Source organism: Delphinus delphis, chromosome 17, assembly GCF_949987515.2.
Source record: "Delphinus delphis chromosome 17, mDelDel1.2, whole genome shotgun sequence".
Classification (NCBI taxonomy): Eukaryota; Metazoa; Chordata; class Mammalia; order Artiodactyla; family Delphinidae; genus Delphinus; species Delphinus delphis.
In genome coordinates this window covers 3,069,374-3,095,026 of record NC_082699.1, presented here as the reverse complement: position 1 = coordinate 3,095,026, position 25,653 = coordinate 3,069,374, and the positions used below count along the sequence as shown (strand labels likewise).

General features: G+C 41.9%; 1 protein-coding gene and 1 long non-coding RNA gene across 8 annotated transcripts in view; both read left to right on the top strand.

Moving 5' to 3' along the window:
* Positions 1-16,503, top strand: part of LOC132440433 (uncharacterized) — a 74,926-nt gene extending 58,423 nt beyond the window's left edge. The window contains exons 4-6 of one of the 5 annotated variants that reach the window (XR_009522576.1): positions 8,336-8,541; positions 9,608-9,666; positions 15,607-16,503. This is a non-coding gene — a long non-coding RNA (uncharacterized lncRNA). Of the gene's footprint in view, positions 1-8,335; positions 10,257-15,606 lie in introns of those variants that run through there. The other 4 variants (XR_009522574.1, XR_009522573.1, XR_009522575.1 and 1 more) reach the window with 4 other exon arrangements.
* Positions 16,504-20,245: 3,742 nt separating this feature from the next.
* The window catches only part of RB1CC1 (RB1 inducible coiled-coil 1), a 60,158-nt gene continuing 54,750 nt past the window's right edge, over positions 20,246-25,653 (top strand). Inside the window, exon 1 of one of the 3 annotated variants that reach the window (XM_060035372.1) lies at positions 20,246-20,588. In XM_060035372.1, the coding sequence (XP_059891355.1) occupies positions 20,530-20,588 (59 nt within the window). In that variant the 5' untranslated portion in view covers positions 20,246-20,529. The remainder of the gene's footprint in view (positions 20,589-25,653) is intronic. The other 2 variants (XM_060035371.1, XM_060035373.1) reach the window with 2 other exon arrangements.

The following is a 25,653-nucleotide window of genomic DNA, read 5'->3' as shown; positions in this document are numbered from 1 at the left end:
TTCCTACTTTATTCTCTTATTTTATTCACAGTCAATTCACAACCATTGTGATGTATAGACATTTAGATCTTTTATAGTCAGATCTCCCTCCCTTTCCTTTCAGAGGCCTGCCATCCCTTTGATGCTTAGAAACACTTATTTACCTACCTCAGTGAATGGCTCAACAGCCAAACCAGAAACCTGAAACACACGTTATTATGTAAAGGCCCCTCGTTTGTTAAAAAATTATTATAAATATAAGTTTATTGTTAATGCCTAAACTAGTAGTAGGCGCGGTTGGCACCAGGACACCACAGAGACAAAAGTAAACAACATCCAGCCAGTCACCCTGCCTCTCCCAGTGTTTCCCTCTTCGCTCCCATGTCCACCATCCTAGTTCCCATCTGCACCTCCTGCCTCTATTCATCTATGCATTGCTCCCTGATTGCCAGAGTGATTTTCCAAAAAGCCAAAACCGTTTCTGCCACTCCTGTGTTTAAACACCTTCAATACCTCCTTGAAGATGAAGTCTCAGCAGTGTAGCTTGACTTTATTCATAGCTCATCTCTCCCCTTTGATTTAGTCACGCCCTAAATCCCACCGATTTTGCACACAAATTATTCCCTGTGGTGTTGGGAAAGTTTTAAATATCTTTTCTATTTAAACAATTTTTCTTCATTTAATACTACTGTCCTCTCTAATACACTCTACCCTTTGTCATAGCTGCAAACCTCCTTGGTTCCCCAAACAAGTGGAAATCTAACAAGTCCTTTCCACATTCTGATTTGCTTTCCCTTGAAGGAAGGATGGACGTGCAAAGGCAGTAATAAATGTATTCCCTGTCTACATTATAATGAAATACACAAGAGTCTACAGTGCCTTTTATTTATTTTTTTTTTTTTGGCCGCATGACTTGAGGGATCTTAGTTCCCCCACCAGGGGTCGAACCCACACCCCCTGCCGTGGAAGTGCGGAGTCCTAACCCCTGGATTGCCAGGGAAGTCCCCACAGTGTCTTTTTAAATTTGCCTTCTCAGGGGTGAGGAAATATGCATGATGGCAACCACATATCAAGTCAAACGAAGTAGTCACTTTCTTAAGATGAACTTCACGGTAATGATTATTTGCGACTGAAAATCGCACGCATTTTCGTTCATAATTTTGTTGCGCCCTAACTTATAGCCTCTGGAGGGGCAATTCATAAATAATCCAAAGGATGAGGGCAAGCATTCAGCCTCAGTGTCACTGGCTCTTCTGGGTGAAGGTACTGATTCATGTATAGGTTAGGCTGCTAAGAAGCAGAATTGCACTTATCATGCCTGGCCAGTGGCTTCTGTGGGGCAAGTTTGCTGGGTGCTGAATTACCCCAGCACAGATCTAACTGTAGCTAAAAGCAAACCTACAACACAACCCATCCTTGCTTATCCTTTACACATAAGAGAAATCAGACTGAAATGCCTATGGTAGAGTTTCTCAACCCAAGAGCCTTGGTTCTTTACTGGTAAACACTGAATTTTGTGCATTTTTCTGGGTCAGAATGTCTGTAGCCATAAGCAAATTCCAGAAGGGGTTAATGATCCCCTAAAATGCTAAAATCTATAGTTTGGTAACCGGAACTCTGTTTCCTGTATAAACCCTATCCCACCTGACCCCCAAATTGAAAAGTATTCTATCTAATCTTCAACCTGAATTTACTCTTCCTGTTGTCCTTATCCTTCATTTGCCTGTTTATTTTGAATAATAAATACTGAATTAATTTTGTTGTGGCTTAATATTCAAATAAAAATCATGTGATTGACTTGAACTCAACATTTTAAAACATTTGAAGGTTTCTAGCTAATAGTGACCCCTGGTGTTACTTTGAAAAATATGCAGTATGCTATTCATATCTTTAAGATCATCCTTGAGATCTTTAAGATCATCTACTGATGGTCTACTGGCCGGAGTGGGCAAACTGTATAGAAAGCTCCTCCTTCCTGGTGACCCATGGGGTAAGTAGCAAATTTATCCACGTGAAATTCGATTCTGTGCACAAACATACAAAAGAGCAACGCTGTAGTAGGTAATACCTGCACATGCTATTTTAAAATTTTACAATAAAACCATTTGGGAAATAAATTCATTTTATCAACTCAAAGCTATTAAAGCAATAGGAAAAATAAAAAGTGATTATAGGAATTCAGACTTATCTAATCTAGTGGAAGGCAATATCTAAAAGGAGAAACATAGATATTTTTCAAGTGCCTTAAAATCCACAATTATGCAGAATTAGGTGTTGCCCCAAGAAGAGCAAATTTAAGAAATCAGTTGTCTATGTAATAATATGAGATAAATCTAAGTAACTCATGCTGAACACTAGAACATTTATCTCTGGATATGCTATTGCAATGAAAACAAAATGTTCACCTCAAATCCTTCATGGATGTATAAACATAATTTGTTTAACTTGTCTTCTATTAATGAACAATCCATATTTTACTACTACAAACAATATTTCAATAATTATTCTTGTTCATGTGTTCTTGTTCAGTTCCCATACGTGCAGTTATGTCTATAGAATAAATTAGAATTGACACTTTTATGGTAACATTAATCACAATGGATTGTCAAATTGCCCTCCTTTGAGGTTGTAATACACTTACACTCCCAGAAATAAATATGTGCCCACTTTCTCACCTCCTTTCCAACACTATTTTTTACTTAAATACTACGTTTTGGAGATATATATAGCTCTAGTTCATGCATTGAATAGTATTCAATCGTATAACTTAAATATACTGCTACTTATTTATCCACATCTCCACTAGTGGACAATTATGTTTTTCCCATGTCACTTTATCCTTGTCAGAGTGCCTCGTCCATGATAAATGTTTGTTGAGTGAATGAATAAACTAATGAATCAATGAGTAACAAAGAAACTGATTGCAAAGTATGTTAGACATCTGGTATGGATTATAGTTGAGAATCCCTACTACAAATTGCAGTGTCGAAGGGATGCCCAAGAAACTCCAAGCCCAGCTACCTGCTGTCTTTTCAAGACCTTAGAGGTGGATGGGAAGGGTTGGGGAAGAATAGCCTTTCGCTGCTTTTAAGCTCTGTGTAATTTTTCAGTTTTCATAATTGGCATTAATATCCTCAATTATCACTTAATCGAAGTGTATATTAAGGATAATTTTTCTACTCTTAAATGTAAACAGTACCTTATTAGTGATCTTTTGAATTGTAGGGACACACCCAGCTAGCTACGGGCCACCACAACCTGAGTGTGGCTTATATTTACTGAATCAAGAATAAATCCGGCTAGGTTGCTTTGTTGTTAAAACGAGACCAGTTATTTGAAGCTCAAGTTCGAGTTCATATATTCTGATTCACCAGCTGGTTTTTATATCATGACAAAGGGACAGCTTCCACATAAGAACTTTTACAACACTGACATTCCAGTGATGGCAAGTTTTGGCATAGGACATTATTTAATATGTGGGAACGATGCATTTTGTGCTGGGGCAAAGGAACACTGAAATGTGGTCGACTGAGGCCAAGCTTAGAAATTTCTGATTCCATGGCAAAATGCCACACATCCTTCTTGCTGGTATCTAGCTTCCTACTATGGGAATAGAATTCACTCCAAAAGTTTTACAATTGTAGGTAGGAGAGAACATTTTAGGAGTATGTTAAAAGACAATAGTTTTGTTTCTCTCCTGTCCTATATTTTAGAATTGTACTTTATCTTAATGATTCTACATCCTCTTATTATTTACCTGTCTTTCAAAATAAAATTGTGCACCAAGACTTTCCTGAAAGAGCCATTTCCGGACAATTTTTCTTTGAGCTGAGTTCATGTTGACTAGGCAAGCTACAAACTTAATACATTATTCATTTGGCAAGCGTTAATTAAATGCAAGACTAAGCATCTAGGACTTCCCTTGTGGCGCAGTGGTTAAGAATCCGCTTGCCAGTGCAGGGGACACGGGTTCGAGCCCTGGTCCGGGAAGATCCCACGTGCCAAGGAGCAACTAAGCCCGTGCGCCACAATTACTGAGCCTGCGAGCCACAACTACTGAGCCCACGTGCCACAACTACTGAAGCCCACGCACCTAGAGCCCGTGCTCCACAACAAGAGAAGCCACTGCAATGAGAAGCCCACGCACCGCAACAGAGTAGCCCCCCCTTGCCACAACTAGAGAAAGCCCATGCGCAGCAACGAAGACCCAACATAACCAAAAATAAATAAATAAATAAATTTAAAAATAAAGTATGTTATATTATTAAAAATAAATAAATAAAATACATGTATGTACTAATATTTCCATAATCTTGAGACAATTGTCTTGCCATGAAGTATACTAATGTCCTGGAAAGGTATTCTTATTAAGAACTAAGAAAGTGCAGAAGTTTAAAAGTTACTAATTATATAAATAGTGTGCTACTATATTGTTTGGTTTTGAGAGAGCAATAATCAGCCCAAGACTGAGATAGCAACAAATCTGCTAACACAAATTATTCATGCTATTTAGAATTTTAAATAGAATTTGAGGAAAAATGGCCACTTAAGTAAGCCTGAGCTTGTGTATAAAGCACCTACCATGATACCTCACACACGCTCATTCCAATTTCTTAGTTCCCTCTCCTTCTCTGAAATCAGTGGTGTACCCATTTAAAAAAATGTTTTTATTGAAGTATAATGGATGTACAATATTATATAAGTTACAGGTGTACACTATTGTAATTCACAATATACTTCATTCATAGTTATTATAAAATATATGCTATATCCTTGTGTTGTACAGTATACCCTTGTAGCTTTTTTTTTTTTTGAGTTACGCTGGCCTCTCACTGTTGTGGCCTCTCCCGTTGCGGAGCACAGGCTCCGGACGCGCAGGCTCAGTGGCCATGGCTCACGGGCCCAGCCGCTCCGCGGCATGTGGGATCTTCCCGGACCGGGGCACGAACCCGTGTCCCCTGCATCGGCAGGCGGACTCTCAACCACTGCGCCACCAGGGAAGCCCCTTGTAGCTTATTTTATACATAATAGTTTGTACATCTTAATCCCCTACCCCTGTATGACCCCTACCCCTTCCGTCTCCCCAGTGGTGACCAGTAGTTTGTTCTCTATATCTGTGAGTCTGCTTCTGTTTTGTTATATTCACTAGTTTGTTGTGTTTTAGATTCCACATATAAGTGAGATCATACAGTGTTTGTCTTTTTTTGACTTATTTCACTTAGCATAATACCCTCCAAGTCCATCCATGTCGCTGCAAATGGCAAAATTTCATTCTTCTTAATGGCTCGGTAGTATTCCACTGTACATATACCACATCTTCTTTATCCATTCATCTGTTGATGGACATTTAGATTGTTTCCATAACTTGACAGTTGTAAATAATGGTGCTATGAACATGGGGGTGCATGTATCTTTTCAAATTAGTGTTTTGTTTTTTGGGAGTATATACTCAGGAGTGGAATTACTGGGTCATATAATGATTCTATTTTTAGTTCCTCCATACTGTTTTCCATAGCGGCTGCACCAATTTACATTCCTACCAACAGTGTACAAGTGTTCTCTTTTCTCTACATCCTCACCAGCATTTGTTATTTGTAGACTTTTTGATGGTAGCCATTCTGACAGGTGTGAAGTGATATCTCATTGTGGTTTTGATTTGTGTTTCCTTGATGATGAACGATGTTGAGCATCTTTTCATGTGCCTGTTGGCCCTCTGCATTTCCTCTTTGGAAAAATGTTTATTCAGGTCTTCTGCCCATTTTTTAAAAGTGGGTTTTTTTTTTTGATGTTGAGTTGTATGAGCTGTATATATATTTTGTATATTAACCCCTTATTGATCATATCATTTGCAAGTAATTCCCTTATTCAGTAGGTTGTCTTTTTATTTTATGGTTTCCTTCGCAGTGCAAAAGCTTTTACGTCTAATTAGGTCCCATTTATTTATTTTTGCTTTTATTTCCTTTGCTTTAGGAGACAGGTTAAAAAAATATTGCTATGATTTATGTCCAAGAGTATTCTGCCTATATTTTCCTCTAGTAGTTTTATGGTTTCCACTCTTACGTTTAGGTTTTTTAGCCTCCTACAATAAAGAATTATCTGGCCAAAAATAACAACAGATTGAGGAAACCTGGCTTGGATTAACAAAAGATTTTTGGGAGAGAAGTATTTTTTTGGAGCATTGTTTAAGATTGCTGGCACATAGTGATAATAAAAGCAGACTGATTAAAGTTATATTTATTATTGTTAAATAATTAACATCGACAGTGCTCTACCTTATTGCCTGCACCCAGGGCCAGTCATTAGATTTCCATTAGATTTCTCCTTCTAAAGGACTGCCACTTCAAGTGAGGGCTAAATCAGATTTCTGCTTTCAAAGTACTTTTAAAGCACTTCGGTGATAGTTAATGTGAACTAGAGCTTAGCAACAGGTGATTCACGTGGCTATGTTTTTCTGTTTACTACTTATCTCATTTGACTTTTTTTTTTATAAATTTATTTATTTATTTATGGCCGCGTTGGGTCTTCGTTGCTGCGTGGGCTTTCTCTAGTTGCGGTGAGCGGGGGCTGCTCTTCGCTGTGGTGCGCGGGCTTCTCATTGCGGTGGCTTCCCTTGTTGCGGAGCACGGGCTCTAGGCACGCACACAGGCTCAGTAGTTGTGGTGCATGGGCTTAGTTGCTCCGCGGCATGTGGGACCTTCCCGGACCAGGGCTCGAACCCGTGTCCCCTGCATTCACAGGCGGACTCTCAACCACTGCGCCACCAGGGAAGCTGCCCTCATTTGACTTTTAAAAATGTAATTTTAAAATGTTGTGAACTTTTTATTGAAATATAATTCACATACCAAAAATTCACCATTTTGGAACTTCCCTGGTGGCCCAGTGAGTAAGATTCCACACTTCCAATGCAGGGGCCCGGGTTCGATCCCTGGTCAGGGAACTAGATCCCGCATGCCAAAACTAAGGCCTGGTGCAGCCAAAGTAAATAAATAAGTATTTTAAAAAAACAAAGCAAAAATTCACCATTTTGAAGTGTGATTCAGTGGTTTTTAGTATAGTCATAAAGTTTTGTAACAATCACCACTATTTAGTTTCAGAATATTTTCATCATTCCTATTTTCATCATTCCCCAAAGAAACATGCACATAGTCTTTTAAAAAATATTTATCTGTTTATTTGGCTGTGCCGGGTCTTAGTTGTGGCACACGGGATCTTTTTTAGTTGTGGCATGCAGGATCTTTAGTTGTGCCACGTGGGATCTAGGGATCGAACCCAGGCCCCCTGCATCTGGAGCGTGGAGCCTTAGCCACTGGACCACCAGGGAAGTCCCAGAACATGCACATAAGTATTCATCTCATTCTTCCCTTTCCCTAGCCCCTAGCAACCACTCATCTGCTCTCTGTCTAGGAAAGTGCCTATTCGGCACATTTTATATAAGTGGAATTATAGAGTTTGTGACTTTTTCTGAGTAGCTTCTTTCACTTAGTATGTTTCCATGGTTCATCCATGTTGTAGCAAGTATCAGTACATTCCTCTTTATTGCCAGATAATATTCCATTGTATGAATAAGCCACATCTGGTATAGCCATTCATCAGTTGATATTTGGGTTGCTTTCACTTTTTGGCTACTAAGGATCCTACGAACATTTGTGTCCACATCTTTGTGTGGACGTAGGTTTTTAATTACCTTGGGTATATGCCTAGGAGTGGAATCTCTGGGTCATGTGGTAATTGTCACGTGAGGAACTGAAATTCTTGCATCGCATGTATTCTACTGTGTGGATGTGCCACATCTTGTTTATCCATTGGTCAGCTGGTGGATGTTAGGATTGTGTCCACTTTTTAACTGTTACGAATAATGTAGTACGAACATTTGTGTACAAGTTTTTGGTGGCGACGTGCTTTTGTTTCTCTAGGAATGGAATTGTGCGGCTCTATGATAACTCTATGTTTAACCTTTTGGGGAACTGCCGATCTGTTTTCCAAAGTGGCTGCAGCACTTTACAGTCCCACCAGCAACATATAGAGTTCCAATTTATCCACAGCCTTGCTATCGCCTGTCTTTGATTTTAGGCACCCTAGCTGATATGAAGTGGTATCTTCTTGTAATTTTGATTTGCATTTCCCTAATAACTAACAAAACTGAGGATGTCTTCATGTGCTTATTGGCTATCTGTATATCTTTGTTGAAATGTACATTCAAATCTTCAGCCCATTTGAAAAACTGGGTTGTCTTTTTATTATTGAGTTGTAAGAGTTCATTAGAGAGTCTGGGTACTTGTTCTTTATATGATATGTAATTTGAAAATATGTTCTCACCTTCTGTGTAGTCTTTTCACTTTTTTTTTTTTTTTTGCAGTATGCGGGCCTCTCACTGTTGTGGCTTCTCCCGTTGCGGAGCACAGGCTCCAGACGTGCAGGCTCAGCGGCCATGGCTCACGGGCCCAGCCGCTCTGTGGCATGCAGCATCTTCCCGGACCGGGGCACGAACACATGTCCCCTGCATCGGCAGGCAGACTCTCAACCACTGCGCCACCAGGGAAGCCCTCTTTTCACTTTTTGATGGTATCCTCTGAAGTATAAGTTTTTAATTTTGATGAGGTCCAATTTATCTAATTTGTGTGTGTATGTGTATTGCCTGCATTTTTGGTGTTATATCTAAGAAACCATTGCCTAATGCAAGGTCATAAAGATTTACTCCTATGCTTTCTTGTAAGAGTGCTATAATTCTAGCTGTTACGTTTAGGTCTTTGATCCAGGTTGAGTTAATTTTTGTAGGTGGTATGAGGTAGGAGCCCCACTTCATCTTTTGCATGTAGATATCCAGTTGTCCCAACACCCTTTGTTAGGAAGGCTGTTCTTCCGCCATTGAAGTGTCCTGGTACTCTGTTTGAAAATCAATTAACTTTAACAGTTCATTTCTGGACTCTCAATCCTTTTCCTTTAATCTGTCTAACCTTACGGCAGTACCACACTGTCTTGATTATCATAGCCTTGTCGTAAGTTTTCAAACTGGGAAGTATGAATGCTCCACATTTGTTCTTTTTCAAGATTCTTTTGGCTATTCTGGTCCCTTGCACTTCCATCTGAATTTTATGGTGAGCTTTTGCCAGTTTCTGCAAAAAAACCTACCTGGGAACTTGGTAGGGCCTATGTTGAATCTCTAGATCACTGTGGAAAGCACTGCCATCTTAGTAAGTCTTCTAATTCATGCACAGGGGACGTCTTTAATTTCTTTCAACGTTTTGTAATTTTCAGTGTACAAGTCCTACATTTCTTTAGTTAAACTTACTCCTATTATATGCTTTTAAAATGGATGCTATTAAAATGGAATTGATTTCTCTATTTCCTTTTTTAAATTTATTGCTACATTACAGAAATCTAATAAAAATGTTTTAAAGTAAACAGTACCACTGAGGCAGACACATGAAATAGGAAAAGGATGTTTCTTAATCACTTAGTGTGGACCGTTGCTTTTTTTGAATGTGTACTATCTGCTCTGTTGAAGACATCCATTCCATAACTTCTTTAAAAAGGCTGGATGAACTTTCAGGAAACCTGTGATTCTCAGCTTATTTCTTGGTGGTGTTGGACATTTTTCAAAATGATAATCTTTTTTTTTTTTTGACAGGTAAGAAGTGATTTAGAGAGAAACACACTCCACAGACAGAGTGTGGGCCACCTCAGAAGGTGACAGTGGCAACAAAACAATAATCTTCTTGAAACAGGAGTAAAAAGTATTCTCGGGAGCCTTGTATAGAAAGGAAAAGACAAGCATTTCACACAAAGATCTCTCTTGGGTCAGCTTCTAGGAATTTAGAGGTATAAAGGAAGGAAGGGAGAAAGGGGAAGAGGTAAAAAGCCTATAATATGAATGTGACAAGATGTAAAATAATTTGGGAAATTCTTTTGTGTTTTAAATGTACCTAGATGTGTGTACTGACAAACACTTTATTAATTTCAAGAACTGATGGAGTTGCATTTTTCAGAATGTATCGAGTGGCCATTGTATAATTATCGTTCTGGGCCGACACAACGTGTCTTGAGTTGCAGTATATTTTACATGCCCCCCCCCTTTTTTTTTTGGCTCGCTGCATGGCTTGCGGGACCTTAATTGCTCTGACCAGGGATTGAACTGGGGCTCTCAGCAGTGAAAATGCAGATTCCTAGCCACTGGACTGCTAGGGAATTCCCTACATGATATTTTTAAAATTTTAACCTAGAGAGTTAATGTGGAGTAGCTACAATAGGTACTGCCAACACCATTTTAACAGGAGGAACTTCAGATCATAGATTTTCCAAATCCAAATGAGATCTCAGGTTTTCCACCTCCTAAATGCCAACAACCTTATGAACTAGTTATGTAGAAATATACACATATTGAAAAAAATTAGGGCAGGGACACATAGTTTTAGAGGGCAGGAGCTCTCTGTGCTCCCCTTTGCCTGGCAAAACAATAAAGCTATTCTTGACCAGAGGGCAGACAGAAGAAACTAGAAGAACTACAATTCTGTAGCCTGTGGAAGGAAAACCACATTCACAGAAAGATAGACAAAATGAAAAGGCAGAGGACTTTGTACTAGATGAAGGAACAAGACAAAACCTCATAAAAATAACTAAATGAAGTGGAGATAGGCAACCTTCCAGAAAAAGAATTCAGAATAATGACAGTGAAGATGATCCAGGACCTCGGAAAAAGAATGGAGGCAAAGATCGAGAAGATGCAAGACATGTTTAACAAAGACCTAGAACAATTAAAGAACAAACAAACAGAGATGAAGAATACAATAACTGAAATGAAAAATACACTAGAAGGAACCAATAGCAGAATAACAAGGCAGAAGAACTGATAAGTGACCTGGAAGACAGAATGGTGGAATTCACTGCCACAGAACAGAATAAAGAAAAAAGAATGGAAAGAAATGAAGACAGCCTAAGAGACCTCTGGGACAATATTAAACGCAACAACATTCGCATTATAGGGGTCCCAGAAGGAGAAGAGAGAGAGAAAGGACTTGAGAAAATATTTGAAGAGATTATAGTCGAGAACTTCCCTAACATGGGAAAGGAAATAGCCACCCAACTCCAGGAAGCGCAGAGAGTCTCATATAGGAAAAACCCAAGGAGAAACACACCCAGACACATAGTAATCAAATTGGCAAAAGTTAAAGACAAAGACAAATTATTGAAAGCAACAAGGAAAAAATGACAAATAACATACGAGGGAACTCCCATAAGGTTAACAGCTGATTTCTCAGCAGAAACTCTACAAGCCAGAGGGAGTGGCACGAGATATTTAAAGTGATGAAAGGGAAAAACCTACAACCAAGATTACTCTACCCAGCAAGGATCTCATTCAGATTCAACAGAGAAATCCAAAGCTTTACAGACAAGCAAAAGCTAAAAGAATTCAGCACTACCAAAACAGCTCTACAACAAATGCTAAAAAACTTCTTTAAGTGGGAAACACAAGAGAAGAAAAGGACCTACAAAAACAAACCCATAACAATTCAGAAAATGGTCATAGGAACATACATATCTATAATTACCTTAAACATGAATGGACTAATGCTCCAACCAAAAGACACAGGCTCGCTGAATAGATACAAAAACAAGACCCATATATATGCTGTCTACAGGAGACCCACTTCAGAACTAGAGACACATACAGACTGAAAGTGAGGGGATGGAAAAGGACATTCCATGCAAATGGAAATCAAGACAGCTGGAGTAACAATACTCATATCAGATAAAATAGACTTTAAAATAAAGAATCTTACAAGAGACAAGGAAGGACACTACGTAATGATCAAGGGATCAATCCAAGAAGAAGATATAACAATTATAAACCTATATACACCCAACATAGGAGCACCTCAATACACAAGGCAACTGCTAATAGCTATAAAAGAGAAAATCAACAGTAACACAATAATAGTGGGGGACTTTAACACCTCACTTACACCAATGGACATATCATCCAGACAGAAAATTAATAAGGAAACACAAACTTTAAATGACACAAGAGACCAGATAGATTTAATTGATATTTATACGACATTCCACCCAAAAACAGCAGATTACACTTTCTTTTCAAGTGCACATGGAACGTTCTCCAGGATACATCACATCTTCGGTCACAAATCAAGCCTTGGTAAATTTAAGAAACTTGAAATCATATCAAGCATCTTTTCTTACCACAACGCTATGAGATTAGAAATCAATCACAGGGAGGAAAAACATAAAAAACACAAACACTTGGAGGCTAAACAATACATTACTAAATAACCAAGAGATCACTGAAGAAATCAAAGAGGAAATCAAAAAATACCTAGAGACAAATGACAACGAAAACATGATGATCCAAAACCTATGGGATGCAGCAAAAGCAGTTCTAAGAGGGAAAGTTTATAGCACTACAAGCCTACCTCAAGAAACAAGAAACATCTCAAATAAACAATCTAACCTTACACCTAAAGGAACAAGAGAAAGAAGAACAAACAAAACCCAAAGTTAGTAGAAGGAAAGAAATCATAAAGATCAGAGCAGAAATATATGAAATAGAAACAAAGAAAACAATAGCAAAGATCAATAAAACTAAAAGCTGGTTCTTTGAGAAGATAAACAAAATGGATAAACCTTTAGGCAGACTCATCAAGGAAAAGAGGGAGAGAACTCAAATCAATGAAATTAGAAATGAAAAAGGAGAAGTTAAAATGGACACTGCAGAAATACAAAGCATCATAAGAGACTACTACAAGCAACTCTATGCCAATAAAATGGACAACCTGGAAGGAATGGACAAATTCTTAGAAAGGTATAAACTTCCAAGACTGAACCAGGAAGAAATAGAAAATATGAACATATCAATCACAAGTAATGAAATTGAAACTGTGATTAAAAATCTTTCAACAAACAAAAGTCCAGGACCAGATGGCTTCAAAGGTGGATTCTATCAAACATTTAGAGAAGAGCTAACACCAATCCTTCTCAAACTCTTCCAATAAATTGCAGAGGAAGGAACACTCCCAAACTCATTCTATGAGACCACCATCACCCTGAAACCAAAACCAGACAAAGATACTACAAAAAAAGAAAATTAAAGACCAATGTCACTGATGAATATAGATGCAAAAATCCTCAACAAAATCCTAGCAAACAGACTCCAACAACACATTAAAAGGATCATACACCATGATCAAGTGGGATTTATCTCAGGGATGCAAGGATTCTTCAATATACGCAAATCAATCAATGTGATACATCATATCAACAAATTGAAGAATAAAAACCATATGATCATCTCAGTAGATGCAGAAAAAGCTTTTGACAAAATGCAACACCCATTTATGATAAAAAATATCTCCAGGCATAGTGGGAACCTACCTCAACATAATAAAGGCTTAGATGAAAAACCCACAGTAAATATCATTCTCAATGGTGAAAAACTGAAAGCATTTCCTCTAAGATCAGGAACAAGACAAGGTTGTCCACTCTTGCCACTATTATTCAACATAGTTTTGGAAGTCCTAGCCACGGCAATCAGAGAAGAAAAAGAAATAAAAGGAATACAAATCGGAAAAGAAGAAGTAAAACTGTCACTGTTTGCAGATGACATGATACTATACATAGAGAATCCTCAAGGTGCCACCAGAAGACTACTAGAGCTAATCAATGAATTTGGTAAAGTTGCAGGATACAGAATTAATGCATAGAAATTTCCTGCATTCCTATACACTAATAATGAAAGATAAGAAAGAGAAATTAAGGCAATAATCCCATTCACCATTGCAACAAAAAGAATAAAATACTTAGGAATAATCCTACATAAGGAGACAAAAGACCTGTATGCAGAAAACTACGACACTGATGAATGAAATCAAAGATGACACAAACAGATGGAGAGATATACCATGTTGTTGGATTGGAAGAATCAGTATTGTGAAAATGACTATACTACCCAAAGCAATCTACAGATTCAATGCAATCCCTATCAAATTACCAGTGGCATTTTTTACGGAACTAGAACAAAAAAATCGTAAAATCTGTATGGAGACACAAAAGACCGCGAATAGCCACAGGAGTCTTGAGGGAAAGACACGGAGCTGGAGGAATCAGACTCCCTGACTTCAGACTATACTACAAAGCTACAGTAATCAAGACAATATGATACTGGCACAAAAACAGAAATATAGATCAATGGAACAGGATAGAAAGCCCAGAGATAAACCCACGCACCTATGGTCAACTAATCTATGACAAAGGAGGCAAGGATATACAATGGAGAAAAGAAAGTCTCTTCAATAGTGGTGCTGGGAAAACTGGACAGCTACATGTAGAAGAATGAAATTAGAATACTCCCTAACACCATGCACAAAAATAAACTCACAATGGATTAAAGACCTAAATGTAATACTAGACAATGGGCATCATCAGAAAATCTACAAATGACAAATACTGCAGAGGGTGTGGAGAAAAGGGAACCCTCTTGCATTGTTGGTGGGAATGTAAATTGATACAGCCACTATGGAGAACAGTATGGAGGTTCCTTAAAAAACTAAAAGTAGAATTACCATATGAGCCAGCAATCCCAGTACTAGGCATATACCCAGAGAAAACCATAATTCAAAAAGACACATGCACCCTAATGTTCATTGCAGCACTATTTACAATAGCCAGGACATGGAATCCACCTAAATGCCCACTGACAGAGAAATGGATAAAGAGATGTGGTACATATATACAATGGATTACTCAGCCATAAAAAGGAACGAAATTGGGTCATTTGTAGAGACGTGGATGGATCTAGAGACTGTCATACAGAGTAAAGTAAGGAGCAAAACAAATATCGTATATTAATGCATATATGTGGAACCTAGAAAAATGGTACAGATGAACCGGTTTGCAGGGTAGAAATAGAGACACAGATGTAGAGAACAAACGTATGGACACCAAGGGGGGAAAGCGGCAGGTGGGTGGGTGTTGGGATGAATTGGGGGATTGGGATTGACATGTATACACCAATATGTATAAAATGGATAACTAATAAGAACCTACTGTATAAAAAATAAATAAAGTAAAATTCAAAAAACAATTAGGGCACATTTGAAAATGACAAGTGATTTCAAATGAATCCCTTCAACAGTACAAAGATATAGAAAGTTGTGAATGAATTAGTATTTATCTGATGAATTCATTTTGAGAGAAAGGGTAGCACTATGGATTAAAAGGAGAAGGAGTATTTTGTAGGACTGCAAGGGGCTGTAGAGATTTAGTCCTTTGTTCCTCAAGGCCATCATCTGCATTAGAATTCCCTTTAGACCATGTTAAAAAGTCTTGGACCCTGTCACTGGTATATATCTAGTGTATTAAAGAGTGGATAAACTTCTAATACTCCATTTTTTCATATAACGAAATTAATTTAAGTAACAATCATGAAATAATAATAATGGCCAAAAAAGAAAGAAACACTGAAAATTTTTTTAAGACTGAAAGTTTTTATTGAAAATTCATATAATCAAAGCAGTCAAAACTAAAGTTAAAAAATAAATATTACAGAAACAAAAAGGAAAACAATTTTTCTATAGTTTTCATATCTGCCTAAGAGTTTTTTTTTTTTTTTTTTTGCAGTATGCGGGCCTGTCACTGTCGTGGCCTCTCCCGTTGCAGAGCACAGGCTCCGGACGCGCAGGCTCAGCGGCCATGACTCACGGGCCCAGCCGCTCCGCGGCATGTGGGATATTCCCCGACCAGGGCACGAACCCATGTCCCCTGCATCGGCAGGCGGACTCTCAACCACTGCGCCACTAGGGAAGCCCAGCCTAAGAGTTTTAACATTAACCTTTTGTTAAGAGATCAACATGACATTTCGTGTAAATAACTGTCTAGCAAGTAATAAGTGAATTTTAATAAAACTGAGAGATCAAAAGATATCTTACGTAACTACTAAATCATACTGCTGATGTAATGCTTTCTTACTTGATTTTCGTTTTAAGTGGAACAACAGGCAATTAAGGATGAATTCCAATTTCAAAAGATGTTACTTAAATTCTGTAAAACATTTGCCGTGTACACTAAATTTGGCACTTACCAAGGGGCCCCACGGAATGACTGAATGAGATGGTGGGATGGAGTCCAGAGCCCACCACTCCCTTCAGTAGAAGGGACAGAAGAGTGACTGGAGGGGGTACCAACAGTAGGCATGGATAGGTTTGCAGATTACTTGGCAGGAGAGCGGAGTTCTTTCTCACAGCTTCCACTTCTTCGTGATGTCGGAGGTGAGATTACTGACCAAGAGAGAGAAATTGCAAAGGAGTGGGGGATTAGGGCTTTAAGAGCAGTGCAGTTTGATGGCGAGCAGAGTTCACTACTAGGGAAACAAACACAGCACAGATGGCTGAGGCAGGAATGGACACCAGGTTTCCAGACACCCAGTTTAGTGCTCTCTTTAATAAACCATATTAAAAAGGATGCCTACTGGGAAGAGTTTTACATGTATGGGCAGCAGGTAGGGTTCACTAAAACAAATGGATGATTTGAGGAAGCAGTAGTTTCTGCTTTTTTTTTTTTTAATAGATCTAAGACAACCCAGTTCTACTTTTTGACGTTTTAAGTTCTTTGTCAAAATAATGAAAGACAGGAGCTCGATGTGAAAAAAATGACTGTTTTGTCTCAATCTATTGGTTTAAATCTGTCGGAAAATGAAGGATGCTGTATTTTCTTGTGGGTGTCGCATTAGAAACAGCTCACAAAGCTCCTCGCTAGCTCTGAAGATCCTCACTTGTAAATTAACTGTCATCATCATTAATAACATGTGAGTACCAGCAGAGCAGCTGACCGGGGCAGCTTTAAGCTCTGTAAATAGCACTGGAAAGATTAACTGAATAATGCCAGAAGCCTCCAAGTATCGTACGTGACCATATCTTACACACCAAATAGCTATGGTCTTCAAAACAAAGTCCGAGACTTTTTAAAGGGGCTAACTTTTGAAAATGGAAAATTATGATTCATACTTTAAGTCATGTCCGTCGTGGTTACTGCTGTTTGAACATAATCTAAAAAATCAGGCTAATGACATGAAATTGTCTGAGAAAAATCTGACACAAATGGAGAATGAAATCCCCGATCAGGCAGAGTGAACAAAATTAAGTTGTGTACCGTGATCTTCCCAGTATCCTGATGTATTTTTGGTTAAAAGATTAATGTCATAAACTTGCCACTACAATGATTTTTGAATGATGCCCTGTCCGAGTTTTTGAGATACTTGAGGGCAGAAATTTTCCACAGTACCTTACCTACTCAACCTTCAACTTGAATATTTGCATAATTTATTACATTCAATATTTTATTAATTGCTAAGTGCCCAGCTCTCTATAAAGTTCTAGGAACTTAAAAATGAGTAATTCATAGTTCCTTGTCTTAAAGGTTTCAGACTTAGATGGGGAGCCAACAATTTACAGTTGTGTCATACGAAGCAGAGGTGGTGGAAGGGGGAGTGATCGCTATGTTGTCTAGAAGCTGGCAGCTGGCTGAGGTCCAAGCTCTGTTTTAAAGGATGCCTCTGAAAGATGAACAAGAGTGGAAGAACATCCCTGGATGATGAAACTCATACCAGGCGTGTGTAAACGTGACAAGTGCCAGGAGATACCCTAGAGGTGGGTTGGGACCTAAGAGATTCTTATGCTAAGAAGCATAAATTGTATGTAAAACACCAAACAAAATCAGTGAAGGTTGTAGGTGGTTAGAGACAGGATGAGGTTGGTCTTAGATTGAGTAAATAACGAAAGATAAGTTGGGTGGTGATCTGAGGTAGCAACTAAAAAAAACTGTAGGGCACTGTCAACAAATGTGAGCGCTCAGCACTGTACAGCATGCATTTGGGGAAACAGCTCCATTAAAGGACTTACATTTCAGCAGGTCAGATAGATGCTGAAAGGTACAAGGATCTAGGGGAACTACGGGCATGTCAGGGAAGACTCCCTAAGCAAGTGACAGTGAAGTTGAGACTTAGAGGAAAAAGAGGTGTTAAAGGCTGGATCTGATCTGAAGTATTTAGGGTGTTTAATAGACTTTTCCTACTCCTCTTACAGACTCAGAAAGAGAACCACTGTCTTTTGCAATCATGGGAAATCTATCAGAGGACCTAAAATGTTTATCAAATTAACGAAGTAGTGTGATGAGAACAAGATCAAGTCTCTTATCTCCGCACCCACAGCACCTTATATTTTCATCATTTGCATCCGTATTACTTGAGAATTTGGAAGAGGTCCAAGTAAAAGAACAGATTTAAGAGCCAAGAGGGAGACACTACAAAGGGAAGGGGGAGAAAAAAAGATTTAAAAGTGTAACAGGGCAAATGGTTTAGAAGGTTCAAATTAAGTCTCAGCGTCGCCCATTTAATACAATAATTTGGGGGTCCTTATTAATCTGCAATTTCAGCAAGAAAAGTACAGTTGGCAAAAATGAGACTGTGGATCGAGGACTTCCTATCAAGAAGCTTGGGTGAGAAGGAACGCTGCATGAGGATTGTTTGTTCTTGTTTTCATTTATTAAGGGAGAGTGCAGAGGGTTTTCAATATCCTTGGTTTGAAGGAAAATGGGACTTACTGAGAACTACTATGGACACACGCAGCATCAGGAAACTGTAACAGTGTTTTCTCTAGATAGCTAGATATATGTCAAAAAACGAACGTTGATACATTTTCACTTATCGCTAGGAAAGGACATGAGGCATATCAACTCTTACTATTTACACTCTGGAGAAGAGGAAGATGAGGATTGAATTAGGTTTTGTTTTGTTTTTTCCCCCAAATAAAGAAGTCGGGCAAGTAACATTTAAAACATTTTATTTAATAGATTATCATTGGCATATTCCAGTCCTGATTTTACACTCTACGGTGTATTTAAGTTGTACTGCCGAACGTCACTGATAACTAAGAGGAAAGTCAAGCACCAGTATCTTCTCTAGAGGCCTAATCCTGTGCTCCGCTTGCCAATTTTCTGGCTGAATCCCTTCTGACCACTTACTTTCTTTATGCTGGTTACCACGCTGTGCCTGATAAAATCAGCTCCTTTCTTCATCTTGCCAGTTCACACCTTCCCCCAAGGCATAACAACGGTTTAGCCTCTTAATTTTCAGTTCCCTGCCGTAGTAGCTTGTTGGGGTGGTGTAATAAAACTCCACCCTTAAAAAAAAAAAAAAAGTAAAAATCACTCGCCAAAAACAAGACCTCTCCAGGATCGACAGGAGTGTAAACTTAAGAATCAAGTGGTAACACGTCTTAGCCCGTCTCAGCCATAACTTTCAGATACCGGGTCAGCGCGATGGAAACTGAAAATCCGTAATGCTTACCAGCTGTTCGACGTTTTCTTTCAGGTCCTACCATTACAAACGACGGAGCGCAGATTTCACTTGCCCGGAGCGTGTGTTCTGCTTGGGCGCCCTCGAAAAGGGTGCTGACACGCCTCTTTACGCAATCGCAACTCAAAAGCCCTCTAGTGACTCAGCGGTAGCACCTCCAAGCTGTTACTCATACCAGAGATTCCTGGACCCAACAGGAAGCCCAGAAGTCTTACGTATTTACTCTACCTGCAACTCCCGCTCCTCAGACTTGAATACTTGCGCGCTGCGGCTCCATTGCCCGTGACTCACCGTCTTCACAGCATCAGGACCCCCGACACTGCTTTCCTTAGGGGGCTCGTGCTAACCCACTAGAGAGCTCAGGCTCGAGCTGAAAAATGCGGTGGTCGCGGCGCTTCCGACCTCCTCCCCACCGACCCAGCCTTAACTGCCTTCTTTCCCTTCCCTGATCTGAGCCTGTGCCGCCAGCGCCTTCAGGCTTGCCAGGCCCCTGGCCGGCGGCCTGCAGGCCCGGCGGGGAGACACGCAGCCCCCCCTCCCCGGCGCCCCGTCCCCTCACGGGCCCTGGGCCGGTGGCGGGAGCCCAGGGGCCGCGACAGGCCGAGGGGGCCGAGCTCTTCCGCCCGGGTAACCCAGGATTCGGTGGGTCGGAGAGCGCAGGCCCACTCGCTGGAGCGAGAAGGTCAGGCTCACCTTGGGGCAGTCGCGCCCGGACAGCGGCCAGCACCGCCCCGAGCCGCCCAGCGGAGTCTCCCGGGTCACGCGAGGACACCAGGGCCCCGAGCCGGGAAGCACCAACACCAGCACCGGCACCAGGCGGAGCCGGGTCCAACCCTTCCCGGCGGCCCGCCGACTTCCGGACCTGCGCAGAGCTGCCCTGCGCCCGCCGCGCCGCCCCTCCCCCGCCCGCTTCCCGGCGTGCCCTGCGCAGGAAGGGCCGGAGTCGACAATAACAAACCCGCGGCGGCCGTGTCCGCGGCCCTGCTGAGCCCGGCGCTGCCTCGGCTCCCCGTCGCCCGGCCCCTCGGCTCTGACCGGCCGCGGCCCGCCCTCCCCCGGCCCCCGACCCAGAGCCGAGGGGCCTGCCCGTCCCCGCCGCCCAGAGGCGGCGGCCCCGGCCGCGGCGGTTGTGTCGGTTGGCGGCGCCGATGGACGGTTGGTAGCAGCCGCCGAAGACAAGGCGGCGGCGGAAGATGGTGCCGGGAGCCGCGGGCCCTGCTGCTGCCGCCGGCGGAGGAGGAGGCGCTTCCCGGTGAGTGCGGCGTCCTGCCCCTCGGGCGCGGCCCAGGGAGCGGGTCCCCGGGCGGGGGAGGCGGGGGCGGGCGGCTCCGCGGGGGCCTGTGCAGCCCCGGCCTCCCGGTGCCTCCCGCCGGCGTCGGGAGCGCCGGGGCCCAGGGACGCACCCTCGCCGCCGCCGCCGCCGGGCTGGGCCCCGAGGTGTCAGGCTCGGAGGCCGGACGGGGCGAGGGTCCCAGACGCGGCTCCGTCCCGCCGCGGAGCGCGAGGCTTCCCCGAGGGCACGATGCGGATAAAGTTACTCCCGGGAATGACTCAGCCTCCGCCGCCCCGCGGGCGGGCGCGGGACGAGGCGCGGGTGCGGGTTTCACAGCTTCCGCGGCCGGAGCCGGACGGCCCTCGTGGGGGGTCATCGCCGCCGTGCCTCCCACCGCCTGCCGCGTGCGCTGCGTTTGTTGTAGATGGTTTCGTGCCCGCGTTCCCTCCGTCTGAAGTGTAGTCGCCCCGCGGGGCCCTGGGCAGGCGCAGGTGCCCGCTGTTGATAAAGAGGCGCGTTGCTGCGAGACCCGAAGCCGGGGAAGAGCGTCCGCCAGGCAGGGAGCAATGATTTGGGCCGCAGGAGCAGGGCCTAACCGCCGTTTTGTATAGTTTCTAGGTTTTCGTGTGTGGGTGGTGCTTGTGTGGTTTCTCCCGAGGGTGGGAAGGTGAGCCGCTTAGGAGCAGGGTACTCAGCTTAAGCAGACAGACAGCCTGTTTGATGAAGAATCTCGCCGTTGTATGTCCGTATTTGATATAAGCAGCGCGCTTCCGATCCTGACATTACTATGAGGGGCAGCCAGGGACCACTGAGGAAGGTGGCTGACTCGATCCGTAAGGAGACCCTTGATGGCGAGGCGAAGATCTCTTTTTCCTTTCTGTTTTTAATGTTGCAACAATAGAATATGGTCTGGGTGAACACATTTTCTCAGCAACATTTTCGTGTTTAAAACCTAGAGTTTTAGAAAAGAGATGCTTCCTGTTGATAAACGTTTGTGTTGGCAAATGCCTGTTGATGGACCTCGGACATGGACTCAGACCACGGTTTTAAAAAGTAATTTTATTTCGTCTGTTTGGAACCTTTTATGTTAGTCACAGGATTAGTTTGGGGCCTGATTCTTATATGGTGATGTTGGATGACAGGGAAGGCGAGGAGGCGAAACTCGTCTCTGAGGACAGTGTTTTTCTGGCCCTTGCCAACAAGCACAAGGTCAGAACACATGGCAGATTTGAGTCCTAGCAGATGAAATTCATTAAGTCAGAAGGGGCAGAGGGCCCAAGACCTTTGTTTTTGAAAAGCCACACTTTTGAACTTAAAATTTTTATTATGTAAGCTTGAGGAGCTTTTATTTAGCCTCTGATTTTGAGACTATCTTTAATTGTCATGCATTCAAGCAAATGTGTGAACACCTGCCCTATGCTTTACTTTTCAGCTGTATATAACTCTTCAAAAAAAGTAGTGGGTAGTGAAATTTTCTCATTCAGGTAATGCTGTTCTGTAACCCCAGTTAAGCTTTCTGTGTTCAGAAAATACTGGTTCAGGCAACTCAGGTAAAAATCTAGCAGTCCCTTTCCACGCACACTCATTTAGATGGTTAGTATTTCCTTACCAAGGCAGACCGTTGAACCAGTTACTGCAAGGAATACAGGAATGTGTTCGATATCGTTTTTGCCTTTTATAACGAAAGAAAATTGAAGTCCTGTATACACTTAATTACTATTTAAGCATTAATTGGAAATCTGAAGGAAAGGCCCAAGAGAAGTGAGGAAGCTGACTGTGTGACTGTCTGGGGAAAGAAGGAATTGTAAATGCGAAGGCTCTGAGGACCTTGGCATATACGAGGGAAGGGGAGCGGGTTGCTGAGGTGGGCGGGCGAGCGAGGGGAGCCCCGAGGAGCGTGTGGCGGTAGCAGAGGCTCCACAGATACTCAGGTTTCGGGGCTCTGAGTAAGGAAGGTAGCGTACTCTAAGCCCCACGTGCAAAGGCACAGAGGTTTGTTCAGTAAACCTGGCAGAGCTGGGAAGCAGCTTGGGCTGAGAGTCATTCCTTTGCTCGTGAAATGTTAAACCCCAACAGGACCCAGTTTTAGCTCCAGCAACACGAGCAGTGAACAAAAGGAACTTTATATGTAAGCTTTGTATACAAGGTTGTAGGAAATGGTGAAACACCGGAAGTTCTCAGGAAGATAAATTGCAAACGCAGACTGCTCCGAGATGCTGAAGCAGACACTGTGCTGGGGGAGCAGACTGGGGAGTACTTGCCGTCTCTATGTAGTGATGAAAAGGATGCATATTCTCATTATTACATGACTCTGATTCTTCCATATTGGGGACCTAGTAAAGCTAATTTGTCTGTAACCTGGACCCCTTGTGCAGGGCCCTGGGAGGGGGGGCCTTTCTTCCATGGCTCGGTGAAGTTGCTGTTCGGTTAAATCTCTCTGCAGGTATGGGGCTGGAGCGCTGCAAGGGTCCCTTCCTCTGTCGGTGAGCGTCTGCTTTCACAGCCGTCCAGTGGGGACCCAGAGGGTTACGCAGTGTCTCCCCGCAACCGCCCCCCTCCCCCAATTTTGCTCTCTGTCGAAATCTCATATTTTATTGGCTTGTAATTACGCTGAGACGAAATAATGGTGACTCCCCCTCCTTTGGTTGCTGGTTCAGGACTATTTATTTGCATCATGTTTTCCTTCATGTGCCTCACATAACTGGTTAGTAACCAGCAGAATATCGAAATGTTAGTCGCATCAGTACAGTACCTGTTCATATTTCCATGGCTGTTTTAGCCATTATACTGCAAATTCCAGATGTGCACATCCTTTTTTGATATTGCTGTATATTTACATATAGTCCTGGTTTAATAGAATGAAACTAATTCAACATTTGCTGTAAAAGATAGTTTTGGTTCCATTTCTTTACTCTTAGGATCTATTATAAATTGAAGCATAGAACTAGAAAACTTTGCTGTAGATACTATTGTGTGAGACTTTAGAGTTAAAAAAACAATTCATATTTAAAGAAGGTGTCATAAGTCGATATTGATATTTCAAAATTGTACCACGCACAGCCCTGGATTTAGCATCATCACGATGACACTAATACTGAAAAAACGGTTGTGGCTTCCATGGTTGATATTTGGAGGCCGGAGAGCTATTTTGTAGCAGACTGACTTAAATTCATTTTAATGGTTATTCTGAGAATCTATCAAATGACACATGAAAAATTTTTAAATGTATTAAGGATGAAATCGAATGATACTCTCTATTGGGACTAATTTTTTAGACTGTGTATTTAGTAATATTTCCAATTCCAAATTATCTTTAAGTCATGTGTTTTATGCAGTTTTTATGAGTGTCAGGACATCACGGTGTGTAATACATTTATATGTACTGATATGGAAAGATTCCCGTGATATTATATTATTCAACTCAAACAAATTGCACGTATGCACGATGTTATCTCATTTTTGAGAAACCAAACTGTCCACACATAGACATGTACTTCCTGCACACGTAGGAAAAACCCGAAGCACCTACTCCACACTGCTGAGAGTATTCCTCTTGCCTCCGTTCTTGTCTGTCGTGCTGCCCTTCAGTCAGGTGGCCCGTCTAGTTGCAGGCAAGGCATTCATTTAGGACGCCCTGGGCCTTTATGGAAAGGTTCTCTTTCGGGGAGTGTAAGGAAGATGGCTGACCTACTCTTCTTTCCTTCTTTTTCTCCTTTTCTTTTCTTCTTGGCAGAGAAAGAGGAGGATCAGATGGGAATAAATCTGATCTGGAGAGGTTGAAGCCCAGTTTGCAGTCCCTGGGTAACCCGGACAACTCCATTTGTGGTGAACATAACTAGTTTCATTGGTGTAGCACCCGTGGCCCTCACTGAGGTCCACCTGCTGAATTACAGTTTGCAGAATTGCAAATCAGTTTTCCTAATCCTTGTTCTTTATGAAGCTTTTGGTCCACCTTGTCCAGCGTCATCCACATTTCCTGTGTTCTGCTAGACTTGAAAGCAACTTGAGGGTCTTTGTACTCCCAGCACCTGGCATAGTGTCTGGCTTATGTCGGGTGTTCGATAAAAGTAGGGTGAATAATGACTGGCTTTGTTCAGTTTTGGGGGGCAGAGTTGTTGTCTGGGGCTTTCTCCTTGGTCTCCCCAAGTAGGGAAGCTGATTCTGAGTTTTGAATGGATTAGACCGGTTGACAGTAAGCTGGAGTGACTGACCTGATCATGGTGGTGGTAATCTCTCAAAGAGGAAATTACAAATTAATCTCCAATGATAAATGATAGACACTGTCTTTTGTGAGTATGAGAGATGCTTTCTTGTTTTTATGGGCATGAAAGTACAATTGTAACACCTGTATGTCTGGGAATAAATGCAGCGGAATCAGTATTTTTAAACATATGTCTCTCCTTTCCCCCTCATTTATAGCTGACTTTATCCCAGGAGGATCCAGAAGAAACAGATGTCCTTTCATGATGTGAGATTATCCCCCCTACCAATAAGATAATTCACACCACTTGATAGTTAGTGAAGAGCTGTTAGTTCAAGGCAGTGAAGAGCTGTTAGTTCAAGGCAGGGAAGGGAAGACTGTGGGCCACCTGTGACTAGGGAAGACTTCCCAGAAGGGCTTTTTAAAAAAAATTATTTATTTTATTTATTTTTGGCTGCCTCAGGTCTTAGTTGCAGTGCACGGGCTTCTCTCTAGTTGCGGCCTGCAGATTTTCTCTCGCTGGTTGTGGCACGTGGGCTCTGTAGTTTGCGGCACGCGGGCTCAGTGGTTGTGACACAGTGGGCTTAGTTGCCCCGCGGCATGTGGGATCTTTGTTACCAGGGATCGAACCCGCGTCCTCTGCATTGCAAGGTGGATTTTTTTTTTTTACCACGGGACCACCAGGGAAGTACCCAGAAGGGCTTTTGATCACAGTTGGATGAATAAAGTTCAGATGAGACAAAATGGGGGCGAGTTATTTTATCTGGTAAGACTATGTATAGATAAAGTGAGAGTGTGGGTTTCGTGTAGGAGAGTAGCTGGAGAGACTTTTAAGAAAGACAA